This window comes from Bacillus rossius, chromosome 11 (assembly GCF_032445375.1).
Source record: "Bacillus rossius redtenbacheri isolate Brsri chromosome 11, Brsri_v3, whole genome shotgun sequence".
In the NCBI taxonomy this organism is placed as follows: Eukaryota; Metazoa; Arthropoda; class Insecta; order Phasmatodea; family Bacillidae; genus Bacillus; species Bacillus rossius.
The window spans coordinates 40,356,715-40,383,933 of NC_086338.1; the positions used below are offsets into that span (position 1 = coordinate 40,356,715).

The following is a 27,219-nucleotide window of genomic DNA, read 5'->3' on the forward strand; positions in this document are numbered from 1 at the left end:
TAGTTCAGTAATATTTTTTTTTATTTCTGCTCCCTACGAAGTTAAGTGTAAATGAGCTATTATTAGAAATTATTTGTCTCCATAATCTTTTGCACCAAGAATGACTGAAATTCAGAGTCACTTATTTCTACTATTACAATTTTAAGAAATATTCTTTACATGGTGTGTTATCTTAGAGTAAAAAAAGGGACGTACTATATTGCAAAATGAGTATTCTCATTGACTGAGCTAAGTCCGGAGCAAGAGTCTTTTGCCGATCAGAGCCAATAATAAAACAAATGTTGCAAATATTATTACAGCGTATCGAAGAACATCATACAGTCGAATATCTGTACGATAAATTACCATCTCTCTAACAGCTAGTAACCTCTCTTACTCCATTAACTGCAGCTTAAATATTTTCTTTAATAAACTTGAGATTTTAAATAAAGAAATGTTTTCAACTACTAGCATTAATTCCATTTTAATACATTCACCAATGTAGCTTTTCTGTTTTTCAGCACATTTCTAAACAAAGTCCCTTTTTTACGTACACTAATCGTATCTCTAAATTCACTCATAAAATTTGTGTTTGATTTTCAGCAAATTTCGTGTAATTTATCTTTTTTTGCGTAGACACAAAAGTCTATTGAATTGAAAAATTACGCAGACCCTTAAAAATATATATTTTTTTTAACTATAGACGTTCATTCGAAGTAGTATACGAATGGCGGAACTGGAACATGGCTTCTGGCTGTGGATGGTGCGGATTGTGATTGTCTGTCCGCCATCTTGGATTGTGACGTCACGGCGGCCATCTTGGATGAGTGTAACGGGACATAGCGTAACGGGACAAGTTTGACCTTGACCTTTGACCCTCAAAAACCGCCAAAATTTGGCAAAAATTGCCCAAAATTCCACAAAATTCGTCAAAATTTACATTTCTGTGAAACAAATTCCGCCAAAAATTCTCAAAAAATTCCACAATTTAAAAATCAGGATTTCGAAAATCCTCAAAAGTCGTTTTGTCCTAGAAAGAACCCAAATTCCTAAAAGCGGCTTAAAACTCCTAAGAGCTAGCCGCTCTAAGCCGCAGAGGTCATGACCTTGAAAATTAGGATGCCATGACAGCCATTTTGAATGATGACGTCACCGTTACAATTTCCGTTACGGCCGCCATCTTTAACTTTTTTATTTATTATCCGATTTAAACGAAATTTTTTTTAAAATTTATAAAAAAATTCACTTAATAAAAATTTAATAAAATATTAATAAAAAAATTACTTTTACGACACGGAGCTCGGAGCCCTCGGTTCGAACCCGGTGAGGGCAAAAAAATAAAAATGGCGACCGATCCTTCCCCCCGTGGTGACTTTTGGCAGACTGACTCCCACCACTTTTCTTAAAGCATATATATCGTCACCTAGTATGACATCATGTCCGCCATCTTGTCTTCGTTGCTGGAGACCACCATCTTGTTTTCGTCGGCGAGAGTGCACTGACGCCATGTTAGTTTAGTTCTTATCCGCTAGAGTGCAGTAATCATTTAGTACTGTGACACCCACCATCTTGAAATTTGACCGCCATCTTGAAAATCCGTAATTATTTAGCTAGAAATTCGGGAAAAGTTCCAAAATTCATTAAATAAATCACTCATTAACTTACATATTGATTCAATCGATTCCTGTCCTATGTTCGATACCCGATCGATGCAATAATGTTTAATTTTATGTAAAAAATAATAATTTCAATAAACCATGTTCAACATTCGTAAAGAGACTTTAAATCATCTACTACCATCATCCTATCAGACAACAAGACCACCATATTGGAAATTCGTAATTGTAATGCTAGAGATTCGGGAAAAAGTTCAAAAATCATTAAATAAATTTGTAATCCATATAATGATTGATTGGATCGACTTAGGTCCTTGGTTCAATCCCTGGCCGATACAAAACAACTTTAATTTAAAAAAATACTAAAAAAGTGTTAGGTTTGAGAAAATAAAAACACCACAAGTTCTTTTAAAAAAATTTTATTACATAAATTCAATACACTACTACAAGTACAAAAAAAAACACTGACAAATTACTAAAGCCTTTTGGATTCCTCGATTCAAACAGTCTTCTTATTGTACGGACTAAGCCTTTTACATGACTTCAAATGTCTATCCGATCCGGTCATCACCGCAGCCAGAGACGGACTGAAGTTCATATCACTTATATAGTCTCATTAGCCGGTACAACACATGAGTCAAATCAATAACCATGTTCATTATACGTCTCGGAGCATTTTTTATAATGACGATGTAAGCTATCGAGACGTGAAATTAGTTTATTGCACTTATTGCACTGAAATTGTATTCTTTGAACATTATAAGAACAACCGCTTCTTTCATGTCTGCGAGCATTTGAGGTGATAGTAAATGATACACCACAGTATTTGCACTGATGCGAAGTACGCTCTTCATTAATTGAAGTATTCAATGCTGATGAAACTTCAGCTAATGGTGGAACAGCACATATCAAAGTCTCCTCCAGTGTTGTCAGAGGCGTTGCCAACGGGATCTGCTCCAACATCGTCGGCGCCGACGTCATGGTTCCCGTAGTCGATGGTACATCCTCCATCGAGTACGACGTTAAAGTCGGCAAAGATGCCATCGAAGTCTCAAGAACAAGCAATTACACGTCTTATGCACCAGAAGAAACAAACTAGGTGATCCGTACACCGTCGACGTCAGTAACAAAACTGAGCGTCCTGCTGTCTAGGACTCGCTTATATACATGCACCGTATGGAATAATACGCTAGTCAAACCAAGAACATTTTACTAAAATACTAGAGTCAAAACAACATTAAAAAAATAGAAGCACCATCAAAAAAAAAAGGAAGCACACTTGGAAGCACCTTCAAAAAAGGGAAAAAAAATTGTAAGCACCATCAAAAAAAGGAAGCACACTTGGAAGCACCTTCAAAAAAGGAAAAAAAAAATTGGAAGCACCGACTACGAAAAGGCAGCACATTTGGAAGCACCGACTACTTAAAGGCAGCACATTTGGAAGCACCATCAAAAAAAGGAAGCACACTTGGAAGCACCTTCAAAAAAGGAAAAAAAAAATTGGAAGCACCGACTACGAAAAGGCAGCACATTTGGAAGCACCGACTACTTAAAGGCAGCACATTTGGCAGCACCGACAACCTAAAGGCAGCACATTTGGCAGCACCGACAACGAAAAGGCAGCACATTTGGAAGCACCGACAACGCAAAGGCAGCACATTTGGAAGCACCGACTACGAAAAGGCAGCACATTTGAAAGCACCGCCTACGAAAAGGCAGCACATTTGGAAGCACCGAGTACGAAAAGGCAGCACATTTGGAAGCACCGACAACGAAAAGGCAGCACATTTGGCAGCACCGACAACGAAAAGACAGCACATTTGGCAGCACCGACAACGAAAAGGCAGCACATTTGGAAGCACCGACAACGCAAAGGCAGCACATTTGGAAGCACCGACTACGAAAAGGCAGCACATTTGGAAGCACCGCCTACGAAAAGGCAGCACATTTGGAAGCACCGACAACGAAAAGGCAGCACATTTGGAAGCACCGACAACGAAAAGGCAGCACATTTGGAAGCACCGACTACGAAAAGGCAGCACATTTGGAAGCACCGACAACGAAAAGGCAGCACATTTGGAAGCACCGACAACGAAAAGGCAGCACATTTGGAAGCACCATCATCGAAAAGGCAGCACATTTGGAAGCACCGACTACGAAAAGGCAGCACATTTGGAAGCACCGACTACGAAAAGACAGCACATTTGGAAGCACCGACAACGAAAAGGCAGCACATTTGGAAGCACCGACTACGAAAAGACAGCACATTTGGAAGCACCGACAACGAAAAGGCAGCACATTTGGAAGCACCGACAACGAAAAGGCAGCACATTTGGAAGCACCATCATCGAAAAGGCAGCACATTTGGAAGCTCCATCAACAAAAAAAAAAAGGCAACAAGGAAGCACAAGTTACGAGATCTAAGTCTTAGAAATCAGAATACAAGAAATAAAAACATTAAATTCTTATAATTTAAATTGTTTATTTTATTGCTTTACATTATACAAATGCAAGTAAAACAAGCCATTATTGTATGTAGCCAGCATTCCTCAGTTCCTTGAGTATGAAGGATATTTCTTTGATGCACGAATAGTTTCCTGCACAAAGCGAACCATGTAGAAGTCTTAACCGGTCAACCAATATGTTTGGATCTTTCCATGATGTGTAATCAATCTCTTCTACCACCATCTTCCTTGCACCTTTATAAATATTATGATCTCTGGTGTCTTCCGTTTTACCACCAACCTCAGGGTAACTTTCATGTTTGAGACGGTGATCATCACAAGCTTGATCAGATTTATTTAATATATCACGTCGTTTCCACCGTTTCGGTCTCAGGACACCGCCACATTCTTCGATCTTGGTAGCTTTAGGTGCTTCATCATAGTCTATGTCTTTGTCAACAGCCTCAGAGTCACTGTAACAATCACCGTAGAAGGAATCGTCTTCACCCAATTTTCCGTAATATTTCGATGTTGATGATGTTGAAGCGTCTTCATCGTCTTCATGCTTCCTTTTTAGGAGTCCATCATTTTTACAAAGTGGGAAAGATCTACTTGAATTCGGCTGGAATATATTCTCACTTTTCACGTTAAGGATTCTTCCATTGTCTTCATTCTTCCGTAAATCATCAACCTCCTTCAATTTAAGTTCTTTGTCGAGATCGGAAGAGCCAAGAAAATTATTGTGGTAATGCAGATCACTCTTCCTTAGGATGGTAGATTCATCGTTGTCCTCTAGCTTGTACGCAGGCTTGGCGCTACAAGTTCTTCCATGTCTTTTTAGGCTCTCTCTCCGCGTAAACGACTTGCTACATCGTACACAACTTATCATATTGCGCAGTGGATTTTTAACACAGTCATTCTTCTCGTGTTGTCTTTTATTCTTTCTCAAGATAAAATCTTTACTGCAAAACTTACACCTATGTTCTTTCGATACAGCGTCAGATCCCAAATCAGAATTCATATTAGTTACTGAGACTAATACCAGATACCAATTGAGTGTTTTAAATTAGGTTCAATACTTAAATAGAAATTTTTTCATATTTCATCAGCGAGAATTAATATATCTCCTGCAAAAGTACTTTATGCATGTAGTTCTGCTTTTCAACAACAGATGTCGCCATATGTTGCTTGCAGGTAAATAATATTTAGTTATTTTATGCGGGATGCGGGATGCTCACTAACGATCGCAAAAGAAGGATGGCTTCGCTAGACTCCAAGGAAAAGGAAGTTCGTCTTGCATGTTGGTGCTCCACAGATGTCTCATGGCATAATATTAATTTGACTGAGTAATGATATGTGTTAATTCCACCTTATAAAAATATTGCAAGTTTTGATTTAGTAGCAGAAATTATCGAATTAAATGTAACTCCAAATAAAATGACATGTCTCATTAGACAAAAAAAAAATCCATGCAGAGAGCGGTTTCTCAGAATAGTCAGAAACACTTGAAGAAACCACAGGAATGATTGCAAGAACACGAGAAAACCATCAAAATATTGACAAGAATATTCAGGAGCACACGGAGAAAACCACCATAATATTGACAAGAATAATCGGAAGCACACGGAGAAAACCGCCACAAGTTTTCTTTGTTATCATAAAATAACAGAAAAAAATCAAAAATAAAAAAACACAACAAATTCAAAAACTGATTATGCTAGCTTGTGAACTTCTCATTGTTGAGCAAAGATAGAGTTCTAGTCCAAGCCAGAATCAGTTTTTGAATTTGTTGTGTTTTTTTTATTTTTTATTTTTTTCTGTTATTTTATGATAACAAAGAAAACTTGTGGCGGTTTTCTCCGTGTGCTTCCGATTATTCTTGTCAATATTATGGTGGTTTTCTCCGTGTGCTCCTGAATATTCTTGTCAATATTTTGATGGTTTTCTCGTGTTCTTGCAATCATTCCTGTGGTTTCTTCAAGTGTTTCTGACTATTCTGAGAAACCGCTCTCTGCATGGATTTTTTTTTGTCTAATGAGACATGTCATTTTATTTGGAGTTACATTTAATTCGATAATTTCTGCTACTAAATCAAAACTTGCAATATTTTTATAAGGTGGAATTAACACATATCATTACTCAGTCAAATTAATATTATGCCATGAGACATCTGTGGAGCACCAACATGCAAGACGAACTTCCTTTTCCTTGGAGTCTAGCGAAGCCATCCTTCTTTTGCGATCGTTAGTGAGCATCCCGCATCCCGCATAAAATAACTAAATATTATTTACCTGCAAGCAACATATGGCGACATCTGTTGTTGAAAAGCAGAACTACATGCATAAAGTACTTTTGCAGGAGATATATTAATTCTCGCTGATGAAATATGAAAAAATTTCTATTTAAGTATTGAACCTAATTTAAAACACTCAATTGGTATCTGGTATTAGTCTCAGTAACTAATATGAATTCTGATTTGGGATCTGACGCTGTATCGAAAGAACATAGGTGTAAGTTTTGCAGTAAAGATTTTATCTTGAGAAAGAATAAAAGACAACACGAGAAGAATGACTGTGTTAAAAATCCACTGCGCAATATGATAAGTTGTGTACGATGTAGCAAGTCGTTTACGCGGAGAGAGAGCCTAAAAAGACATGGAAGAACTTGTAGCGCCAAGCCTGCGTACAAGCTAGAGGACAACGATGAATCTACCATCCTAAGGAAGAGTGATCTGCATTACCACAATAATTTTCTTGGCTCTTCCGATCTCGACAAAGAACTTAAATTGAAGGAGGTTGATGATTTACGGAAGAATGAAGACAATGGAAGAATCCTTAACGTGAAAAGTGAGAATATATTCCAGCCGAATTCAAGTAGATCTTTCCCACTTTGTAAAAATGATGGACTCCTAAAAAGGAAGCATGAAGACGATGAAGACGCTTCAACATCATCAACATCGAAATATTACGGAAAATTGGGTGAAGACGATTCCTTCTACGGTGATTGTTACAGTGACTCTGAGGCTGTTGACAAAGACATAGACTATGATGAAGCACCTAAAGCTACCAAGATCGAAGAATGTGGCGGTGTCCTGAGACCGAAACGGTGGAAACGACGTGATATATTAAATAAATCTGATCAAGCTTGTGATGATCACCGTCTCAAACATGAAAGTTACCCTGAGGTTGGTGGTAAAACGGAAGACACCAGAGATCATAATATTTATAAAGGTGCAAGGAAGATGGTGGTAGAAGAGATTGATTACACATCATGGAAAGATCCAAACATATTGGTTGACCGGTTAAGACTTCTACATGGTTCGCTTTGTGCAGGAAACTATTCGTGCATCAAAGAAATATCCTTCATACTCAAGGAACTGAGGAATGCTGGCTACATACAATAATGGCTTGTTTTACTTGCATTTGTATAATGTAAAGCAATAAAATAAACAATTTAAATTATAAGAATTTAATGTTTTTATTTCTTGTATTCTGATTTCTAAGACTTAGATCTCGTAACTTGTGCTTCCTTGTTGCCTTTTTTTTTTTTGTTGATGGAGCTTCCAAATGTGCTGCCTTTTCGATGATGGTGCTTCCAAATGTGCTGCCTTTTCGTTGTCGGTGCTTCCAAATGTGCTGCCTTTTCGTTGTCGGTGCTTCCAAATGTGCTGTCTTTTCGTAGTCGGTGCTTCCAAATGTGCTGCCTTTTCGTTGTCGGTGCTTCCAAATGTGCTGTCTTTTCGTAGTCGGTGCTTCCAAATGTGCTGCCTTTTCGTAGTCGGTGCTTCCAAATGTGCTGCCTTTTCGATGATGGTGCTTCCAAATGTGCTGCCTTTTCGTTGTCGGTGCTTCCAAATGTGCTGCCTTTTCGTTGTCGGTGCTTCCAAATGTGCTGCCTTTTCGTAGTCGGTGCTTCCAAATGTGCTGCCTTTTTGTTGTCGGTGCTTCCAAATGTGCTGCCTTTTCGTTGTCGGTGCTTCCAAATGTGCTGCCTTTTCGTAGGCGGTGCTTCCAAATGTGCTGCCTTTTCGTAGTCGGTGCTTCCAAATGTGCTGCCTTTGCGTTGTCGGTGCTTCCAAATGTGCTGCCTTTTCGTTGTCGGTGCTGCCAAATGTGCTGTCTTTTCGTTGTCGGTGCTGCCAAATGTGCTGCCTTTTCGTTGTCGGTGCTTCCAAATGTGCTGCCTTTTCGTACTCGGTGCTTCCAAATGTGCTGCCTTTTCGTAGGCGGTGCTTTCAAATGTGCTGCCTTTTCGTAGTCGGTGCTTCCAAATGTGCTGCCTTTGCGTTGTCGGTGCTTCCAAATGTGCTGCCTTTTCGTTGTCGGTGCTGCCAAATGTGCTGCCTTTAGGTTGTCGGTGCTGCCAAATGTGCTGCCTTTAAGTAGTCGGTGCTTCCAAATGTGCTGCCTTTTCGTAGTCGGTGCTTCCAATTTTTTTTTTCCTTTTTTGAAGGTGCTTCCAAGTGTGCTTCCTTTTTTTGATGGTGCTTCCAAATGTGCTGCCTTTAAGTAGTCGGTGCTTCCAAATGTGCTGCCTTTTCGTAGTCGGTGCTTCCAATTTTTTTTTTCCTTTTTTGAAGGTGCTTCCAAGTGTGCTTCCTTTTTTTGATGGTGCTTACAATTTTTTTTTCCCTTTTTTGAAGGTGCTTCCAAGTGTGCTTCCTTTTTTTTTTTTGATGGTGCTTCTATTTTTTTAATGTTGTTTTGACTCTAGTATTTTAGTAAAATGTTCTTGGTTTGACTAGCGTATTATTCCATACGGTGCATGTATATAAGCGAGTCCTAGACAGCAGGACGCTCAGTTTTGTTACTGACGTCGACGGTGTACGGATCACCTAGTTTGTTTCTTCTGGTGCATAAGACGTGTAATTGCTTGTTCTTGAGACTTCGATGGCATCTTTGCCGACTTTAACGTCGTACTCGATGGAGGATGTACCATCGACTACGGGAACCATGACGTCGGCGCCGACGATGTTGGAGCAGATCCCGTTGGCAACGCCTCTGACAACACTGGAGGAGACTTTGATATGTGCTGTTCCACCATTAGCTGAAGTTTCATCAGCATTGAATACTTCAATTAATGAAGAGCGTACTTCGCATCAGTGCAAATACTGTGGTGTATCATTTACTATCACCTCAAATGCTCGCAGACATGAAAGAAGCGGTTGTTCTTATAATGTTCAAAGAATACAATTTCAGTGCAATAAGTGCAATAAACTAATTTCACGTCTCGATAGCTTACATCGTCATTATAAAAAATGCTCCGAGACGTATAATGAACATGGTTATTGATTTGACTCATGTGTTGTACCGGCTAATGAGACTATATAAGTGATATGAACTTCAGTCCGTCTCTGGCTGCGGTGATGACCGGATCGGATAGACATTTGAAGTCATGTAAAAGGCTTAGTCCGTACAATAAGAAGACTGTTTGAATCGAGGAATCCAAAAGGCTTTAGTAATTTGTCAGTGTTTTTTTTTTGTACTTGTAGTAGTGTATTGAATTTATGTAATAAAATTTTTTTAAAAGAACTTGTGGTGTTTTTATTTTCTCAAACCTAACACTTTTTTAGTATTTTTTTAAATTAAAGTTGTTTTGTATCGGCCAGGGATTGAACCAAGGACCTAAGTCGATCCAATCAGTCATTATATGGATTACAAATTTATTTAATGATTTTTGAACTTTTTCCCGAATCTCTAGCATTACAATTACGAATTTCCAATATGGTGGTCTTGTTGTCTGATAGGATGATGGTAGTAGATGATTTAAAGTCTCTTTACGAATGTTGAACATGGTTTATTGAAATTATTATTTTTACATAAAATTAAACATTATTGCATCGATCGGGTATCGAACCGAGGACAGGAATCGATTGAATCAATATGCAAGTTAATGAGTGATTTATTTAATGAATTTTGGAACTTTTCCCGAATTTCTAGCTAAATAATTACGGATTTTCAAGATGGCGGTCAAATTTCAAGATGGTGGGTGTCACAGTACTAAATGATTACTGCACTCTAGCGGATAAGAACTAAACTAACATGGCGTCAGTGCACTCTCGCCGACGAAAACAAGATGGTGGTCTCCAGCAACGAAGACAAGATGGCGGACATGATGTCATACTAGGTGACGATATATATGCTTTAAGAAAAGTGGTGGGAGTCAGTCTGCCAAAAGTCACCACGGGGGGAAGGATCGGTCGCCATTTTTATTTTTTTGCCCTCACCGGGTTCGAACCGAGGGCTCCGAGCTCCGTGTCGTAAAAGTAATTTTTTTATTAATATTTTATTAAATTTTTATTAAGTGAATTTTTTTATAAATTTTAAAAAAAATTTCGTTTAAATCGGATAATAAATAAAAAAGTTAAAGATGGCGGCCGTAACGGAAATTGTAACGGTGACGTCATCATTCAAAATGGCTGTCATGGCATCCTAATTTTCAAGGTCATGACCTCTGCGGCTTAGAGCGGCTAGCTCTTAGGAGTTTTAAGCCGCTTTTAGGAATTTGGGTTCTTTCTAGGACAAAACGACTTTTGAGGATTTTCGAAATCCTGATTTTTAAATTGTGGAATTTTTTGAGAATTTTTGGCGGAATTTGTTTCACAGAAATGTAAATTTTGACGAATTTTGTGGAATTTTGGGCAATTTTTGCCAAATTTTGGCGGTTTTTGAGGGTCAAAGGTCAAGGTCAAACTTGTCCCGTTACACTATGTCCCGTTACACTCATCCAAGATGGCCGCCGTGACGTCACAATCCAAGATGGCGGACAGACAATCACAATCCGCACCATCCACAGCCAGAAGCCATGTTCCAGTTCCGCCATTCGTATACTACTATTCGAAGTTATTAAATTACAAGATGTTCGGCTGTTTACTCTCAAGACTGTATTAAACCCGCTGAAATTAAAAAATTCGTTAAACATTTCATATTAATTTATTTCTATATCCACCAATGTGTTCCACTTTATAAACGCCAACCTTTTTATTTCCAGTCTGATATCTCATCAGCTACATACATTGCACAACTTTCTTGCTGATTTTTTACGCTCTGCTAAAGCTCAACAGATTTATCAGATATTTTTTTAAGAGAGAAGCTGTTTGCTAATATTTTAATATATATATATATATATTATCACCATACAATTTTGACTTCTATGTTGTATACCAGAAGCAAAGTTCCAAATCGTATGGATGAAACAAACATTCTAAAAATTAGCTGGGGGGGGGGGGGGGGGGTGAAGAAAGGTTGGTCAATATTCAGTAAATATGTGGACAAATAAACAAACTATTTTTAAAGTTGCAATTTTTTTTGTTTCGTGTTGATAATCAACTACAAACGTTTAACTAAACACTATGTAACTTGAAAGCAGTTTCATCGACAAGTGCGAAGACATTTTCAAACACTTTGCAACATCTTTTTTTCTTCTTTTAACAAGCCCGCGTTGGTTGCGTTGTTTTCCATCTACAGTCCAGAAGATTAAGATTCAAGCGAGTGTTACGGAACGTCGTGGTCGACATTCCAGCGAGATGCGAAACTTTGGCTTCAGGCACAAGGCTGTGTGGCAGACGTCACAAAGTGTTGGACCGCAAAATTTTCCGACGGCGCAGTCCGCCGACGTGACTTCTCCCGTGCTAATCAGGCCGCCGCAGATTTAATTACATTCCTCCCGCCTTCTCGGAATGACCGCGTCTGGCTCCGGTCGGCTGTGGCTACACCCTTGCGCTTCGAGAGTAGGCAACCAGCAATGCTTTGTTGTGTTGCGGGTAGCCTGAACGTCTCTGCCTCTTCGTTTATTTCGGTTTGCGGAAAGGATGAATATTAATAACAAAAAAAAAGCTCAAAATAAGGAAAAAAAAATTAATACATTGAATAGAATATAACTTAAAATAATATAACTGCTGAAAATACAACGTGAACAAAATATTGTTATTTATTATGTTTCACTTGACGTTATTTGAGAAATTTATTTCTTAAATGTGAGAAACAACTTATTAAAATAATGGCTGCTGTGTTTTTAGATTTTTAAAATTAAAAAATAATCTGAGTTGGCCTTTTCTTCAGCATGAATTTATTTACTTTAATGCACATAATATGTATTTATAGTTTACTAGCTGAAGTACCCGGCGTTGCCCGGGCTAAACTCATCATAATATAAGGAACATTACTACCGAATTTCAAGTATGTATATCATACACTTGAAAAATGGGAAATTTTTACTTTAAAGTTCCAGTGAATGCATAATCTCGGTGCATCAGCGAAACCGGGACGCCAATTTTCAACTTAATTTTGTGTGGAAGGCAAGTAACTAACCCCCCTTGGCAAGACGTGACGGACGCACCAAAAGATAGAGCGTTACACATTCAAGGCAACGCCATCTATTTACGAAGTTTTAAACTTAACTATTATTACAGCTTTTATTTCGCTAGCAGCCGCGAGCTTCACTAAGCTGGTGAGTTTCGCCAAGAAGAAGGATAGGAAATTGCCAGACCTTACTATATGATCGTGTGGCAGTCAAACAGAAATGACACAAACTCACTGTTTGTGTGTCTATGACCTACCTCGTAATATTTTATGTTATAAAACTAAATTTACCCCTTATTCACTCCCTTGGGTATGGAATTTCATAATTACATGTGGTCTACGACACTTTCTGGCCCATAATCTATCTATATGCAAAAAATCATGTCGATCCGTAGCTCCGTTGCTGCGTGAAAGGACATGCAGACAAACACACTTTTGCATTTATAATATTAGTAGGTATGTTCACATATTATATATAGTTCATTTATATATGTGTACTTATTCCTGAGAATCAGTTTGTGTTTTTTTTTTGTTAATATGGGAGCATTCAATAGAAAAAGACTGTGAGTTTAGTAGAAACGTTTAGAAAAAAATGTGTCATATTTCCAATTAACTTTTCCAAAAATAAATATTTTTTTTTAACCGTACAATTCTTGGCAATATAACTATTTAATTTAATGGATAAATATTTAAAAAAATTATAATATTTAAGTAGCTGTATGAGCAGATTTGTAGATTTTTCTATATTATAGATTTCACTTTATCGGAAATAATATTAAATATTATGTCATATTGTGCGTATATAGTTATTCAATTATACCGAATTGTTAAAGTAACTTTAATTGTTTGCTATAAGTACATTCAAAGTGCATTTTTTTTCGAAGCAGTGATTATTTTTCATGCACACAGTTTTTCAATGGTATTTCTGGCCAAATGAAGTGAGCTTAACATAGAATTAATAAACTATGGGTCGAGCCGACTACTTAAGGAGAATAATCGATGAGTTTTCTTCGTACGGGCTTTCTTATTTTGAAATGGTTCAGTCAGCTTCAGTCAGGAATGATAGCCCGCATAAACCCGTTCTCTATGGCTCTTCCATCTCTTGGTCTCCAGAGAGGCAAGTGGGCGAATAATGCGTTTGTTTCCCTTTAACGGTTTTTTTTCCTTCAAAACTACTCAGAAATTTTGCTCGCTCCGCTTGCTTTGTATTGTCTTTACATCTGGTCTCTTGTCGTGAACTCTTTTTCAACATCCCATTATTTTCCTTTCACTCGTCAAAGTATTTTGAGGTTACGTTACACGTTTTGTGTTTCTTAATGTAATTTCCATACTGTCCTGATTTTTTGGTCTCTCTCTCTCTCTCTCTCCGATTCGAACAAAAAATGGCTACATTTATTCAATTCGGTCTTATTTGACTCGGATGTGATACATTGTGTACATAAAAACTCTATATATCTTTTACAAAAATATCGTCGTACCAATTACTTCTCATCATTCGCAACACAATTATTTACCACCATATATAATAATAATAAAAAAACTTCTAGCCAAAACGTGTACATTGGATTAAAAATGAAAAAAAATCTTGGAAATGGCTATTTACATTATTGAGCACTCAAAAGTATAGGTTTTTTTTTAAATTTTTGTCTGTTTGAAGTAGCTTGGCTTATGGATTGTAGCCGTGTCCTTAGCAAATAATTGGTGGTGAATTATTTGCCAAGGACACGGCTACAACCCAGAAGCCAAGCTACTTCAGACAATGGCCGTGAAAACCTGCGAACAATATTGTTTGTCTGTTTGTTCGAGCATCAATCAAAAACTAATTTTGATGAACTCTATTTATTAGAAAGTTCTTAGGCTAACTTAAAAACAAGGCTTTATAGTATTACAGAATTCCACCCCTAAGGGGGTGAAAAATGAAATATATATATATATGATTTTAAGACAGTTAATTATTTCTCTGAAACTAGTCAAGCTAAAGAAAAGATATTCGTTACCAATAATTAACATACAAAACACCAACGTATAATATAAATTTTGCGTAAATCAACCCCTGATGGTGAATAAGGGTTAAGTATGTTTTAAAGATCTATGATTTATCTCCGAATATAATTAAGCGTAATAAATTATGTTGGGTACCAATAATAAATATACAAATATAAAAAAAAAAACACAATTTTTATATTTTTCGAATTTCAACCCTTAAAAGGGTGTAAAAGGAGTACGTTTGTTTTTTAAGGTTGATAATTATATCTCGGAGTTTACTAAAGCGTAATAAATTATGTTTGGTACCAATAATAAGCATACAAGTGGGAAAAACTGGTACCTAAGTATATTTTTAAGAAGAATAGTTATATCTCCAAATTGAATTACCAATAATAAACAAAATAATACAAACAACCACAATTTATATATTTTGCGAAATTCGACCCTTCAGAGGTAAAAAAATGTAAGTATGCTTTTAAGGTTAATAATTTTATCTCCGAATTTAATTAAGCGTAATAAATTATATTGCGTTCTAAAAAGACACATACTTAAAAATACTAATTTATATTTTCCAAAATTCTAACCCTAGGGGGTGAAAGGGGTAAAATTTTAGTATTAATAATTATATATTAGAATTTAATAAATGTATATAAATTATTTTGGGTAACGTATAAAAATTATCAACCAATTTTTTATTGTTTTCGAAATGTAACCCTTAAAGAGTAAAAAAGATAAATATGTTTTTAAGATTAATAAATATATCTCCAAATAAAACTAATAATAGTAAATATTTGGTAATATTAATAATCATAAAGAAACTACCAACCACAATTGTACCATTATGTGAAATTCAATTCCTAAGGGGTTAAAAAGAGATAAATATGATTTAAAGATAATTAATTATATATCTTAAGCCAGCCCTTAGGAATTAAAAATGAGTGAATATGATAATAAGAAAAATAAATTTTACTTCAAATTTAATTAAGCATAATAAAAAATGGGTAGCAACCATAACATACGAAAACTACATACCACAATTTTTATTCTGCAAAATGCAACCCCTAGGAGGTGAAACGGAAACAAAATAAGAATAATAAATTATTTTAGGTATCAATAATAAACATACGAAAATTACCAACCACAATTTTACCAGTTTACGAAATTCAAACCCTAAGGTTGATAAAGCCAAATACTTATACACTTCAATTGCGATTAGAATAAGTAATTGTTAACTAAAAATCTTGCATTTAGATTTACGTATTGCTTATTTTTTGCGTATATTAAATTCAGTATTTTAATAGGGGTGAAAATGGGGTAGGCCTTAATTTATTTTAAAAAATCGTATCTGCGAAGCAAATTAATGGTAAAAATAATAAACTATCAAATAATTATTTATCTTATTTTTAAGATTCCGCCCCTAAGGGCTGTAAAGGGGGTGTCCACCACACTGTAATATAACGCTATACATTTTGCTTCATCTCGCGGACAAAATATCATCCTGTGTTCAGCCCGGGCAACGCCTGGTACTGCAGTTATGAAAATTGGTATATTGTGATTTTTACTGTTCTTAATCCTAAATAACAACAAATAGTGATTGTGATGTGATAAGTCTTTGGTGAGCGAGTTTAAAATGGAATACCATTTCAAACACTTTATAGATTCCAGATTACATACAAACCATCCATTTTAGATATATATAGAGGTAAATAAGTAAAACACGTCAGGACAACGTCTGCTGGGTTCTGCTAGTTACAATATAAAACCAAATTTGCTATGTATTAGGAAAAGCAGGACACGTATGCACACTATGTATTTTTTGTATTTTTAAAGTCAATTAAATTATTTAGGGACACAATTTTTTTCGTGAAAAATTATGAGCACTCATTAAACTGCAATAAGGTATTCCCAACCCAGGGGTTTCTTCCTTGTAATGCACGGCCTCCTGCAAGAGAATTCATTGCCTCATTTGGTCTTCCGCACTGAATGGCTGTGATTCGTAAGCTGACATTAGGCGTGTCCAATGAAAGAAACCCAACAAATCACAAGTCTGAAACGACGCTACAGTGTTTTTATAAACAACTTGTCACAAAATATTTTCGCATAAAATACATGCCCCTAGCAAATATAATTAAAATTTTGAATTCCCTTTCTTATGAAATTTTTAATGAATGTCATTCATGATAGCTTGGCACAATTTTACATGATAATGAACCTTAGTAACTTTATTTCACCAAGTTTTAAGAGCTTTTATACTAGAGGCTTTTTTTCGTGTAATTAATGATATTTTAAATATTTGAAATATATATAATAACGTGGTAAGAAGACATTTTAAAGTTAAGAAAAAAGCGTAATTATCTCTCTTCTACCCAGTCACAGGAAATTCCTTTGCAGTCTTTTTCTTTGCAGCAATTAACAAAGATAATGAGGAAACGTTAAACATTTTTAAAGTGGTATTTTATGTGAACTAATGGAAAATAAGTATACAGAAGACCTTTTTTATCACTCCATTCAAAATTAAAATATTATTTTTTCAAGTTTAATTGAAAAAAGAGAACAGTGTTCAAACAAATTTAACTTAAGATAAAATAAAAGGTGATGTAAATGGAAATTGTTATTTGGTAGTGAGGGCAGTTGGTTTATGACTGTATTGCGAGTTCCATTCCTTTGAAACACGTGAATGGTAGTAGACATTAAAATAATGCTAATCTGGTGAAAAGTATTCTCACTTAAAAATGAGCATAAATTTTTTTTTTCCTGAAAAAACTTGATCTTCTGTAGCAAGAATGATAAGGCATAAACGATTTGAGTACGATGACAATAAATTACAAAATTAAGAAGTATAAGAAAAGGCTTTTCTTTTTTTTTTCAAAGCTAAATTTCTTTCAGTTGTTCTTAATTTTTCTGATAATACTCTTCTACCCGTAGAACACAAGTAAACAATAATCGTTGTGTCCATCTTTATGTGAAGCAATTCTCATCATCGAACATAATTAGAACCGACGGTGTTACGTAAAAATGACTTAACCATTAAAAGTACAAATTTAGTTACTAGCATAGTTGTGGAGGGAAAACGACACGCTATAAGAAAAAAATGATTTAACTGGCATCTATGTTACTGTTCAATCTAGCGGCGAAGCATTGAACTCACTGACACATACCGGCGCCGTTATGTGTTAAACTTTGAGCTCAATTTATTCAGTTCTAAATGTTTGCAGGTTGACCCAGTTTTGAATAGCACACTCAAAACATTACACGTCGCTTAAATTGCACTGTGATAAAAATGTTCATCTTAAATTTACTAAGAATGATTGTGATTTCGTAGCTAGTATATTACAATGAAAACACTCGTTTTATCTTATCGCTCTCCTAAAAAAAAAATACAGTTTCAAATCGAAATCCGGTAACAGAACTACTAATCCGACATTGATCAGTCGCACCTGTGTTTCCGTACCATGTGCGTCTCTGCCTGAGGACGGGAGCATAAAGCATTTCCCGAAACGTCGGTTGTTTCTGTTTTAGAAAACTGTTGTGTTTATTTCGTCTTTTCGTTTAGTCGTGTTTTTGTCTCGTTTTGACTGTTGTGCTGAATTTTTTTGGGTTCAATATTTTTATGCTGTCATCATTTGTGGGTTTTTTTTCGTTTCTCTTTTGTTTTTTGTTTTTGGAAAACTATTGTGTTTGTTTCGTCTTTTCGTTTTGCTGTGTTTTTGTCTCGTTTCAACTGTTGCGCTGAATTTTTTGGGTTCGGTATTTTTGTGCTTTCATCATTTGTGGGGTTTTTTTCGTTCTGTTAGTCCATTTTTCTTTGTTTTTCTTTGTTTGTTGACCAAATTCCTGTTGTGGAGTATTGTGTGGCGTTAAATCCTGACAACAGCAATTTTTTGCTTAATTTGTGTTTTTTGTCATTTGTGTTTTTTTTTTGTAGTTTTCTTCTACAGACATACATGTGCTAAGCAATGGCGTATGTCCAAAAGCCTACATCAAGTCATGCACTCCCATTACACAAATCTTTCAAAGATAACATCAGTTTTCAAACCAAGTGTTTTTTTTTATTATTATTTCTGAAGCTCTGCACACTTTAGGTATTAGTGCAGAATCCCTTGCATAAATCATGTGCCCCTCCCTTGAACGTGTCCCATTGACTTTGTGCTCCTTTTTTTATTATTGCAGAATGACCAGGTGCTGGAGCTGACTCCCGCAGGCAACAGGACTGTCGTCGCCGAAGACATCGAGGATCTGGATACGCTTACCACCCTCAGCCTCTTCCTCATAGGTAGAGCCACGGAAATTTCGCGGATCCATTTAGTCGCAAGCTAGAATGCAAACCTCCACACTGTCGTACTGTGTTCATGATTGAACCGCAGTTATCTGGACACGCCCCTCTTACGACCGTGAGCCAACGATGACCATCTAGGGAGAGAAGTAAGCGAATCAGGTAGTGCCAAATAACAAGGATAAAAATGTTCTCGCTAAGAAATCAACCAATGGGAAAGTAAACATGGGTCGAGCACACCTATAACTTTGAATTCTATCCTGAGGCCAGAGGAATCCGCGGAAATTTCCGGGACTCAACTCATAGGTGTGTGTGTATGTGTGTGTGGGAGGGAGGTCCTTCCCTTGATGCGCGTGTAATTGTTTTTTTTTATGTAAATGGAACAGAAATATTCCATAAAACTACAGATATTTGTTAAGTTGTACATTTACGTGACCACAACTGTTATCACTACAAAAAAAAGAGTTCACAGCAATACTGAGTTCCTATTCTTACCCGGGGGAGATTATGCTTTGTGTTGTCCCGGTAACCTACGTTAGTTAAAGTAATTTGTAAACCGTTGCCTGATTAGCTTCCCAATATTAACTGCACAATTAATAAGCACAATTAAAAAAAGGACATATTATTGAATATATGGTCATCTTTTCCATGGTTTAGAAAACGTTATGCTTGAATGAAACATCAATTAAAATATTAAAATTATACTAAGTATTTTTTCGAAAAATGAATTAAAATATCAAAAAAAAACATAACCATATTGTAGAAAGTCGCATTGCATAATAAAGTCATTTACTTTTTTTATAACAAAAATTTTCTTACGACAAGGAAAAGAATTGGTTGGGAAATGAACTTCTGCCCAAGTTATATAAATCTAAGTAAAATGCTTGTTTGAAATATTTGTTATCAAATTAAGAAAGCAACTATCTTAATGGCGAAGTAAGATTGTACTGACATTAAGTAAATTTGTTGTAACAATACAAAGTACTGTAACTATAAAGAAATATTAATTTCATAAGAAACTAAATAATCATAACAAAGATTCTGTCATAAATATTCACATTTTTTTCTTGTGTTAGTTTTGGTTATATTTCTTTATTAATTAATTATCTCTGTAAAATTACTTTTTTTAATTTAAGGCATTATTATTATTAAGAAATATCTATGTTTTCTTTATATTTAAAACTAAATTTTAATGTTGGCATTTCAAAACAGCACAAAATTTTTAGTGGCTATATTCACCTATTCAGTTGCGCTCCCCTGATGCTGTTTTCCATTCGACTTGAATGTGCTATGAGCATCAACTAGGTACAGGGGCAGTCACTTTGTGTGGCAAGTACCTATTAACTCCATGTTATTCACACGGGACAACTACAATGGCTTGCTCAAGAGTTTGCACGCCGGATAGTTTGTTCGTTTACACTCCAGATGGACAGACAAAATAAATCTTTTTAATAAAAATTTCGAAATATATTAAAAAGAATGTTTGTGTGTTGTTTGTTTTCTATCTGAAAATAAGGAGCGCGTGCAATCCAGTACATGTGATAGAAGTGACACCTCTTTGGCAACTCAAACCTCGACTCGTAATAATATCGTAACGGGTAAAACGGCAGCGAAAGAAAAAGAGAGAAAGAATACAATTTTTTTCGAAATAAACATGAATTAACAAAATTATTACTCATTTAAAAATAAATGCTCACGACATCAATAATTATTGATCAATCAATAATTATTAATTAATAATAAATATTAGTCACTGTAGAAATAACCACACCATTAAATGTTATGTTGATATTTTCAGGACCCCAACTGTAGCACGAAAACAATTCTAAATACAATTTATACACATTTTAAAAAGTAACTTAACTTCTCTAAATTTTATTCTCAGCCACATTTATAATAATATTACGTAGTATTACTCAGAAAAACCAGTTATATTATTTAATAACAAGATAAAATTGCGCGGAAATTTAAGCTTTCATTTCTTATCAAGTATTTAATAATCCTAACTTTATGTAATTATTATTAATTTTTTTTTCAAACAGAATAAATAAATAAATAAATTGAATTTAAAAATATTACTCACTTCAAAATAAAAGGTGAGGATATCAATCAATATTTCTTAATTAACAATAAATATTACTCACTGTTAAAATACTCAAACCATAAAGATTTTTTAGTAAATTTTAGGATTAGTTATAATAATTAGTTTTTAATTTAATTTTATACTACGTATAGATTAGATGTGATCGAGCATTTCTCTAGTCTGATTTTGTAGTTCTGCAAATATCACCTTATCATTGAGTTATAGTGCAACAGATTTTGCCAATAGGCTATATAGACATACCGCAATGTATTCATAGGCATTGATAATGGTCTGCCGTCGAATGAATCAACAACGAGTAACATGTCCGCCGCTCCGCGACGCGAAAACTAAACAGCACGAACCTACCTCACGTAATTCTTTACATTATAACCATATTTCCACAAAGTGAAAATAAAAACAATTAATATTCCACACACGGGATTTGTGTTAACTTTTTTAAGTAGCATATTCTTAGTTGGACTTATATTTTCACGCTCGCGGGCTCATAATTATAATACGATGTGTGATTTAGTTATCAAATAATAATTCGTGAAAAATAATTACACTAACAAACTAAAGCGTGAAAAGTATTATACCAACAAAAATATATTTGGTTACACATCTAAAACAATACTCATACAACACTGTTTAACAATACTGGTTTACACTAGTAATTAAAATAATACGTACTTGAAAGAATAACACTTTCTTGCGACGACGTCCAGTGGCGCGGTGCACAACAATAACCTCAAAACCCCGGTGTGTTGCCATCTGCCACATTCCGTGTGGCGACATGCGCAGGCGTGTTCCAACCGGCGCGACCCGCCTATCCCTGTAGCGTGGGAGGGTGAAACCTGAGCAGTACGCCACCACGTGGAGCCCGCTCAAGGGAACGAGGTCCGACAAGCTATAGCATTGACGAAGCGCGAGACAATTTACTGCATTGCTTTCAAGATATTTTACACTCCACGCCGCTAGATGCCACTACTGTAACTAGTTTTTACGCACTCAAAAACGTAGTTACACTCACACCGCCAGGTTCGCTGCAATCACTTGTCTCACATCACATGTTTCTTACCTGCTTCCCATATATTGTCCCTGTTACGGTACTTTGGTTCTCTGCGCCGTCCGCAACCCTTTAGCGACCGAAATCGTTTCACAACAATTTTCATGAAAACGATGCATTATAATTCGTCCTTGTAGTTTTACTCCCATCGCACCCAAAGAATTTTCATTTCAAAAATTAAAAATTTTAATTTTACCTATATTATGCACGAACACACAATTATTATTTTTTTAAATCTCCACATGCGTTAATAACAAGGTTCTGTTCTGATGTCCCTCCATAATAAGTCGGTAGCGAAGCATCTGTATTACGATGTTGCTATGGCGACTTGGCCCTACGTCTTGTTATAGGAACATGTGTGAGCTAGCTAATGACGTTAATGACTTGGAATCCTGTACGTATAGAAGTACAAAATATGGAATGTAAAGTTTCATTCTTATAATTCATAAGTTATCTTATTTCCGTGACATCATAAACCATATTCGGTACACACTAATAAAAAAAAATTGTAAATAATCAATCCGGGGAACAGTACATCACTTGGTAAACACATTTACTAAGTTCAGGTACCAAACAAACAAAAACTTAAACGCTGGGTTTAACTGGCGACTAGCACAACAAATTGCAATTAAATGGTCTAGACTTAACATTGTTCCAGCGATCGGCATTGGGCGCAACTTTCAGAGTACATTTCACATGATATGGCCGCTTACAAGGGAATTCCTTGTCGACAATCAGGTCCTAATCCGATGTTTAGTATTTTCTCAAGACTTTTTCGCTTTTATCAAAGCCGTTTCATAATGTAGTTTAAAATTTCGCTCTGCAAATGGAACGATTCGGTAGTTGACATAGCTGCTCTGGCAGCGAATTCTAGCGGCGGTCGTGGAAACTACTTGACTCGCGTCCAGAAAAAGGTAGTTTAAAACGCTATTTGCGCATATTAATCACAGCTTGGCGTTATTTTAAAGAATTCTACGCTTAAAAATTTTGAGTAGGTGTTACGTATTATAAGTGTAATTTTTTGACGTGACAACGTCTAATAAATCGATGAACGCTGGCTGCACGTACGAAAAAGTGTCCCGTAACGCGCATTGTCCCGTTACGCTCATTGTACGCTTGCGCCGCATCTATATCTCTTCCGCTCGATTGGAACAACCATCGATTTGACTTTTTCGAGGCACATTAAACTTGAAACACTCCCATTTGTTTCCCACTTTTCCTATCATCGTCATATCCTTAACAGAATAACACAGATTGGAAGAAGTTAAATTGCAAACATGTATAAAATTTATAGTTTAAATAATCTCCTCGTTAAAGTAATAAACATATTTGAGTTAATGAGTGCAAATAAAAATAAAATCCATCAATTAAATTGTAGATTTAATTTCACTCCTTCTTTGTATCCATACAAAATAGTGATAATTCAATAAAAAATTATTCAATTTTATTCATGAAAGTATGCAATCATTCCATCGATGTTCTGTTATGACGTTGTCATTTTAAACTATCGTCCGTAAAACGACTTTACAGACAACCAGGGGCGCAACAACAGGGGGGGGGGGGGGGTGGAAAGGGTATTTTGCCACCCCCCCTTCCCTTTTGAAACCTTGAAGTGGGGGCAAACGGGGGCAAAGAAAGTGCTGTGTAATCAATTTTAAGATAATAAAACTGCTTAAATAGCACCATTTTCCACCTTTAAATACAAATTTTCCCGGGGGAGGACCCCCGGACCCCCCGCTTCAATAGGGGGGGGATCGATGATTCTTTATAAAAAGGTATATTGCCCCCCCCCCCCCCCTTTTTGAAAATTTAGTTGTTGCGCCCCTGCAGACAACCAATTGTTTTTTTTTTTTTTTTCCTGCTGCTGCAGGCACCTTCCTGTCGCTCATCATCTTCCTGTCGATCGCGGGCAACATCCTGGTGTGCGTGGCCATCTACACGGACCGCGGGCTGCGGCGCATCGGCAACCTGTTCCTCGCGTCGCTCGCCATCGCCGACCTGTTCGTGGCCACGCTCGTCATGACCTTCGCCGTGGTCAACGACCTGCTGGGCTACTGGTGCTTCGGCGCGCAGTTCTGCGACACGTGGATCGCCTTCGACGTCATGTGCTCGACGGCTTCCATCCTCAACCTGTGCGCCATCTCGCTCGACCGCTACATCCACATCAAGGACCCGCTCAGGTGAGTCCCGGGGGCAGGGCGCAGAAAAGAGAGGGAGGGATAGAAAGGCCACTCTCTGAATAACACCTTTGAATATACATACTGTATAGAAGTCGCCAGCCCAGGTTAAAATTTCTAATACGGTTTTGAGGTAGTTGGTTAATTCACCGCCGCAATCGCCACCATCTCTAGGGCATCGACTTGTGGTGGTCCCTAGCGGACAAGTGTCGAACTATTCAAACACCCCTTCCCCCTCCTGTTGAACGACGTTGAGCTGCAGTGAATGATGGCTGAGGGGTGCGGGGAATGACAGCAGGCGACAGCGCTGCGCTCTAACGTGTAAATAACAACTAAGACGATACAGGGCGTTACGGCAGCGCACTGCAGCGGTGAAGTTCCCAAGCTGCTCATCATACGCTTCTGAAAAACGTAGAGTAAATCCTATCCACTCGCGACTTCTATACAGTATATATATTCAAAGATAACAGCTAGAACGCTATTTGCAGCGCTGTTTGTGGCCGTGCGCAGTACTAACCGTATAAACATTGGTGGAAGAATGACCTAAGTAGCTATTCATGCTAAAACCACCTTTGTCACAAGCTAGCATTTTCGTGCACGTGGCGGCATTGTATTTTACTTAATACGTAATTTTATACTAAATTTAACAATGTACCTCAATGAAAATATGGCCACTAAATAATTGAATAAATAAACGCCAGTTTCCACCTACGAAGCAATAAGCAAGTAGCACGCATATAACCTAAAGTCCTAAAAAAAAAATACGAAAGAAAAATTGCCGCCATTACAAATGAGCCTTGGCAACGGATCGTAAACAAACATTGAGCAGTGAGCACACTAGCGCTCTTACGGCCGTGCACACAAACAAAACGTTGTTCAAGCATCTCTCTAATGAGTGCACATCCCGTGGGGCAGGGCCCCCCGCGTGGCCGGTGCTACCGTCGCCATGGCAACGGGGCCTGCGACGGAAAAGAAAAAAAACCTAAAACAAAAAAAGAAGACAATTTTAAATAAATCATAGAAAACAATTAAACAGTAGAAACCTAAATTTGGTTACCGATGAAATATTACACCAGAGTAATATCATTCGGAATATGCTGTGCGTACAGAACGTGTCTGAATTTACAACTGTGAGTAACAAAACCACCACCAATTGATTGACGTGACACCATGTTGACAGTGCAGAACACTTACACACATTTATTTGCCATTATTCAAAATCAATTTACGTTGACAATCGAAACACTGGCCTAAGACTAGTTTTAATGTGTGTTTTTTTTTAAATAATTGTGAAAGGTTAAAAAATTATAACTAAAACAATATACATAAAGGAAAAACATTTTTTTTATCTCTGTTAGAAAAAAAAGGGGGGGGGGGGGGCATCATGACTTTTAGCAACGGGGCCCACAGAATGATGTGGGGGGTCTGCAGTCAGGGTAGGGCGCCCGGAAATTTTAGGGAATTCTTTTGGTCACCAATTTAGGATGCAAGCATTGCTTTGATGATTGGATCACAATTATTGTTTGAACACTCACTTCCCTCTACAACTGTGGACCAGTCCAGAAGAGAGACTTGCGCACCTTGACACGGATAGCCTTTTTTCACAGGGATGAAAGCTGCAAACAAAAACCCGAACAGTTCTGAAGTTTTACCGAAGTAAAAATGTTTAGGTTAGGTTACGAGTAGTACCTACCCCAAAAACCAACTTTGAAAATTTTCTATCCACCATCTTGTATTCAGTTAAATTTTGAATTATGATGTCACAACAGCCATTTTTTTGTTTTCTAGAACACAATTACTTAATTTTGAATATTATTTTTTTTTAATTTTAGTTTACAACAATTAAACCGTGTTTTCTTTAGTTTTAAAATATAAATTAATTTTTACTTTTTTAGTTCATATTGAATTAATGTTTCTATAAATTCCTCGAAATTCCCAACAAAAAACTTCGTGCAAAACTGCCCCCCCCCCCCCCCCCCCCAAGTCCCGCCCCCAATGAGGTCCGATGGTGCCCAAAGGCCCTGGAAGCATGTCGAAATTAACGTACTTTAATTGTCCCAACTTTAAAAAAAATCGAGGGCAAATAAATGATCTCGCCCCTGAGGGAGGGGGCAAAGTGGGAGGTTGTGGACCCCGAATGGCACGGAAACACTCCAAATCGAAAGAGAATCAATTTTTGTAGTTTTACTAATTTTTTGGTTTTGTTCCCGTCCCTCTTTATTTTTCCCCTTTCCATGGGTGTTTAAATACAACTGGATACACATTAAAGAAGAATTACTCAAGCCCCTAGTATTAATGGTTGGAAAATTTTCCAGTAAAAAATTAGCAAAGTTATTTTTCAAAAATACTTTCCCCGGAAAATTAACATATATACCGAAAATAACGAAGAACCTTTCGTTTATCTGAGGTGCATTATCATTCCAAAGTCCGTAGAGTTACTGTTATTTCTAACAGCGCAGACTGTTAGAAAGTACAGTCAATTTACGGGCTTTTCAGTGAAGAATTAACTGAATCTCCTCAGAAACTAGGCCGTATTTTTTATTTTCGAGTTGCGTGTTACGTTCCAGACGAAGATAAACTAACGCGTGATCGAAAAGTTTGTTACTATACAAAAATATTCTTTTCGATTGATGTTCAAAGAAAGTGAGCTCAGTGTTAATATTTATTTCTGCAGTTTCACATAGCTTGCAGTTTCTCTCAAGGCACTGTTCTTTCTGATCTTCACAGCACAGGTCTTTCAATAATTCATCTAGGGGATGAATAAGCAAACAATGTTTAAATCGTTGAGCTTATTGACAACCATAGACATGTTTTCATGAATACTGCAAAGACAAGTATTCCTGCCTGCAGCAGTAGGAGACAAGCCCCAAAAAGGACGATGTTTACAAAAGGACGCTGTAGCTGAGCCTCGTATCTGGATGTTCCACATTAAACTTTGTATACAATGTTTGCATTGTATCATCTGTCATTGAGACAGAATATCTTATAGCTTATATAAAGAAATTTATTATGGGTTATATATATTACTTAAAACTACTCTGGATATAATCCTTTTTCAAGGTTTGCAAGAGTAGTATATTTTAATTGTAGTACACAAATTACAATAGACACACACATGATTATATATATTATATAATATGATACAGTTTATATTATATAATAAATAAATCGGTTCCTTTTATCTGACTTATTCAAGTTTCAAGGGTATAGCGTTACGTCATCATTTTATTCCTTTGAATTGGAATTTAAATTTTTGGAGAGAGGCTGTAAAGGGTATCGGGCACTGCCCCACCTC

General features: G+C 36.6%; 1 protein-coding gene across 1 annotated transcript in view; it reads left to right on the forward strand.

The window, feature by feature from the left end:
• The window catches only part of LOC134536451 (dopamine receptor 1-like), a 148,820-nt gene that overhangs the window by 110,420 nt on the left and 11,181 nt on the right, over positions 1 to 27,219 (forward strand). The window contains exons 2-3 of the mRNA XM_063376167.1: positions 18,496 to 18,598; positions 23,618 to 23,927. Coding sequence (XP_063232237.1) covers positions 18,496 to 18,598; positions 23,618 to 23,927 — 413 coding nt within the window. The remainder of the gene's footprint in view (positions 1 to 18,495; positions 18,599 to 23,617; positions 23,928 to 27,219) is intronic.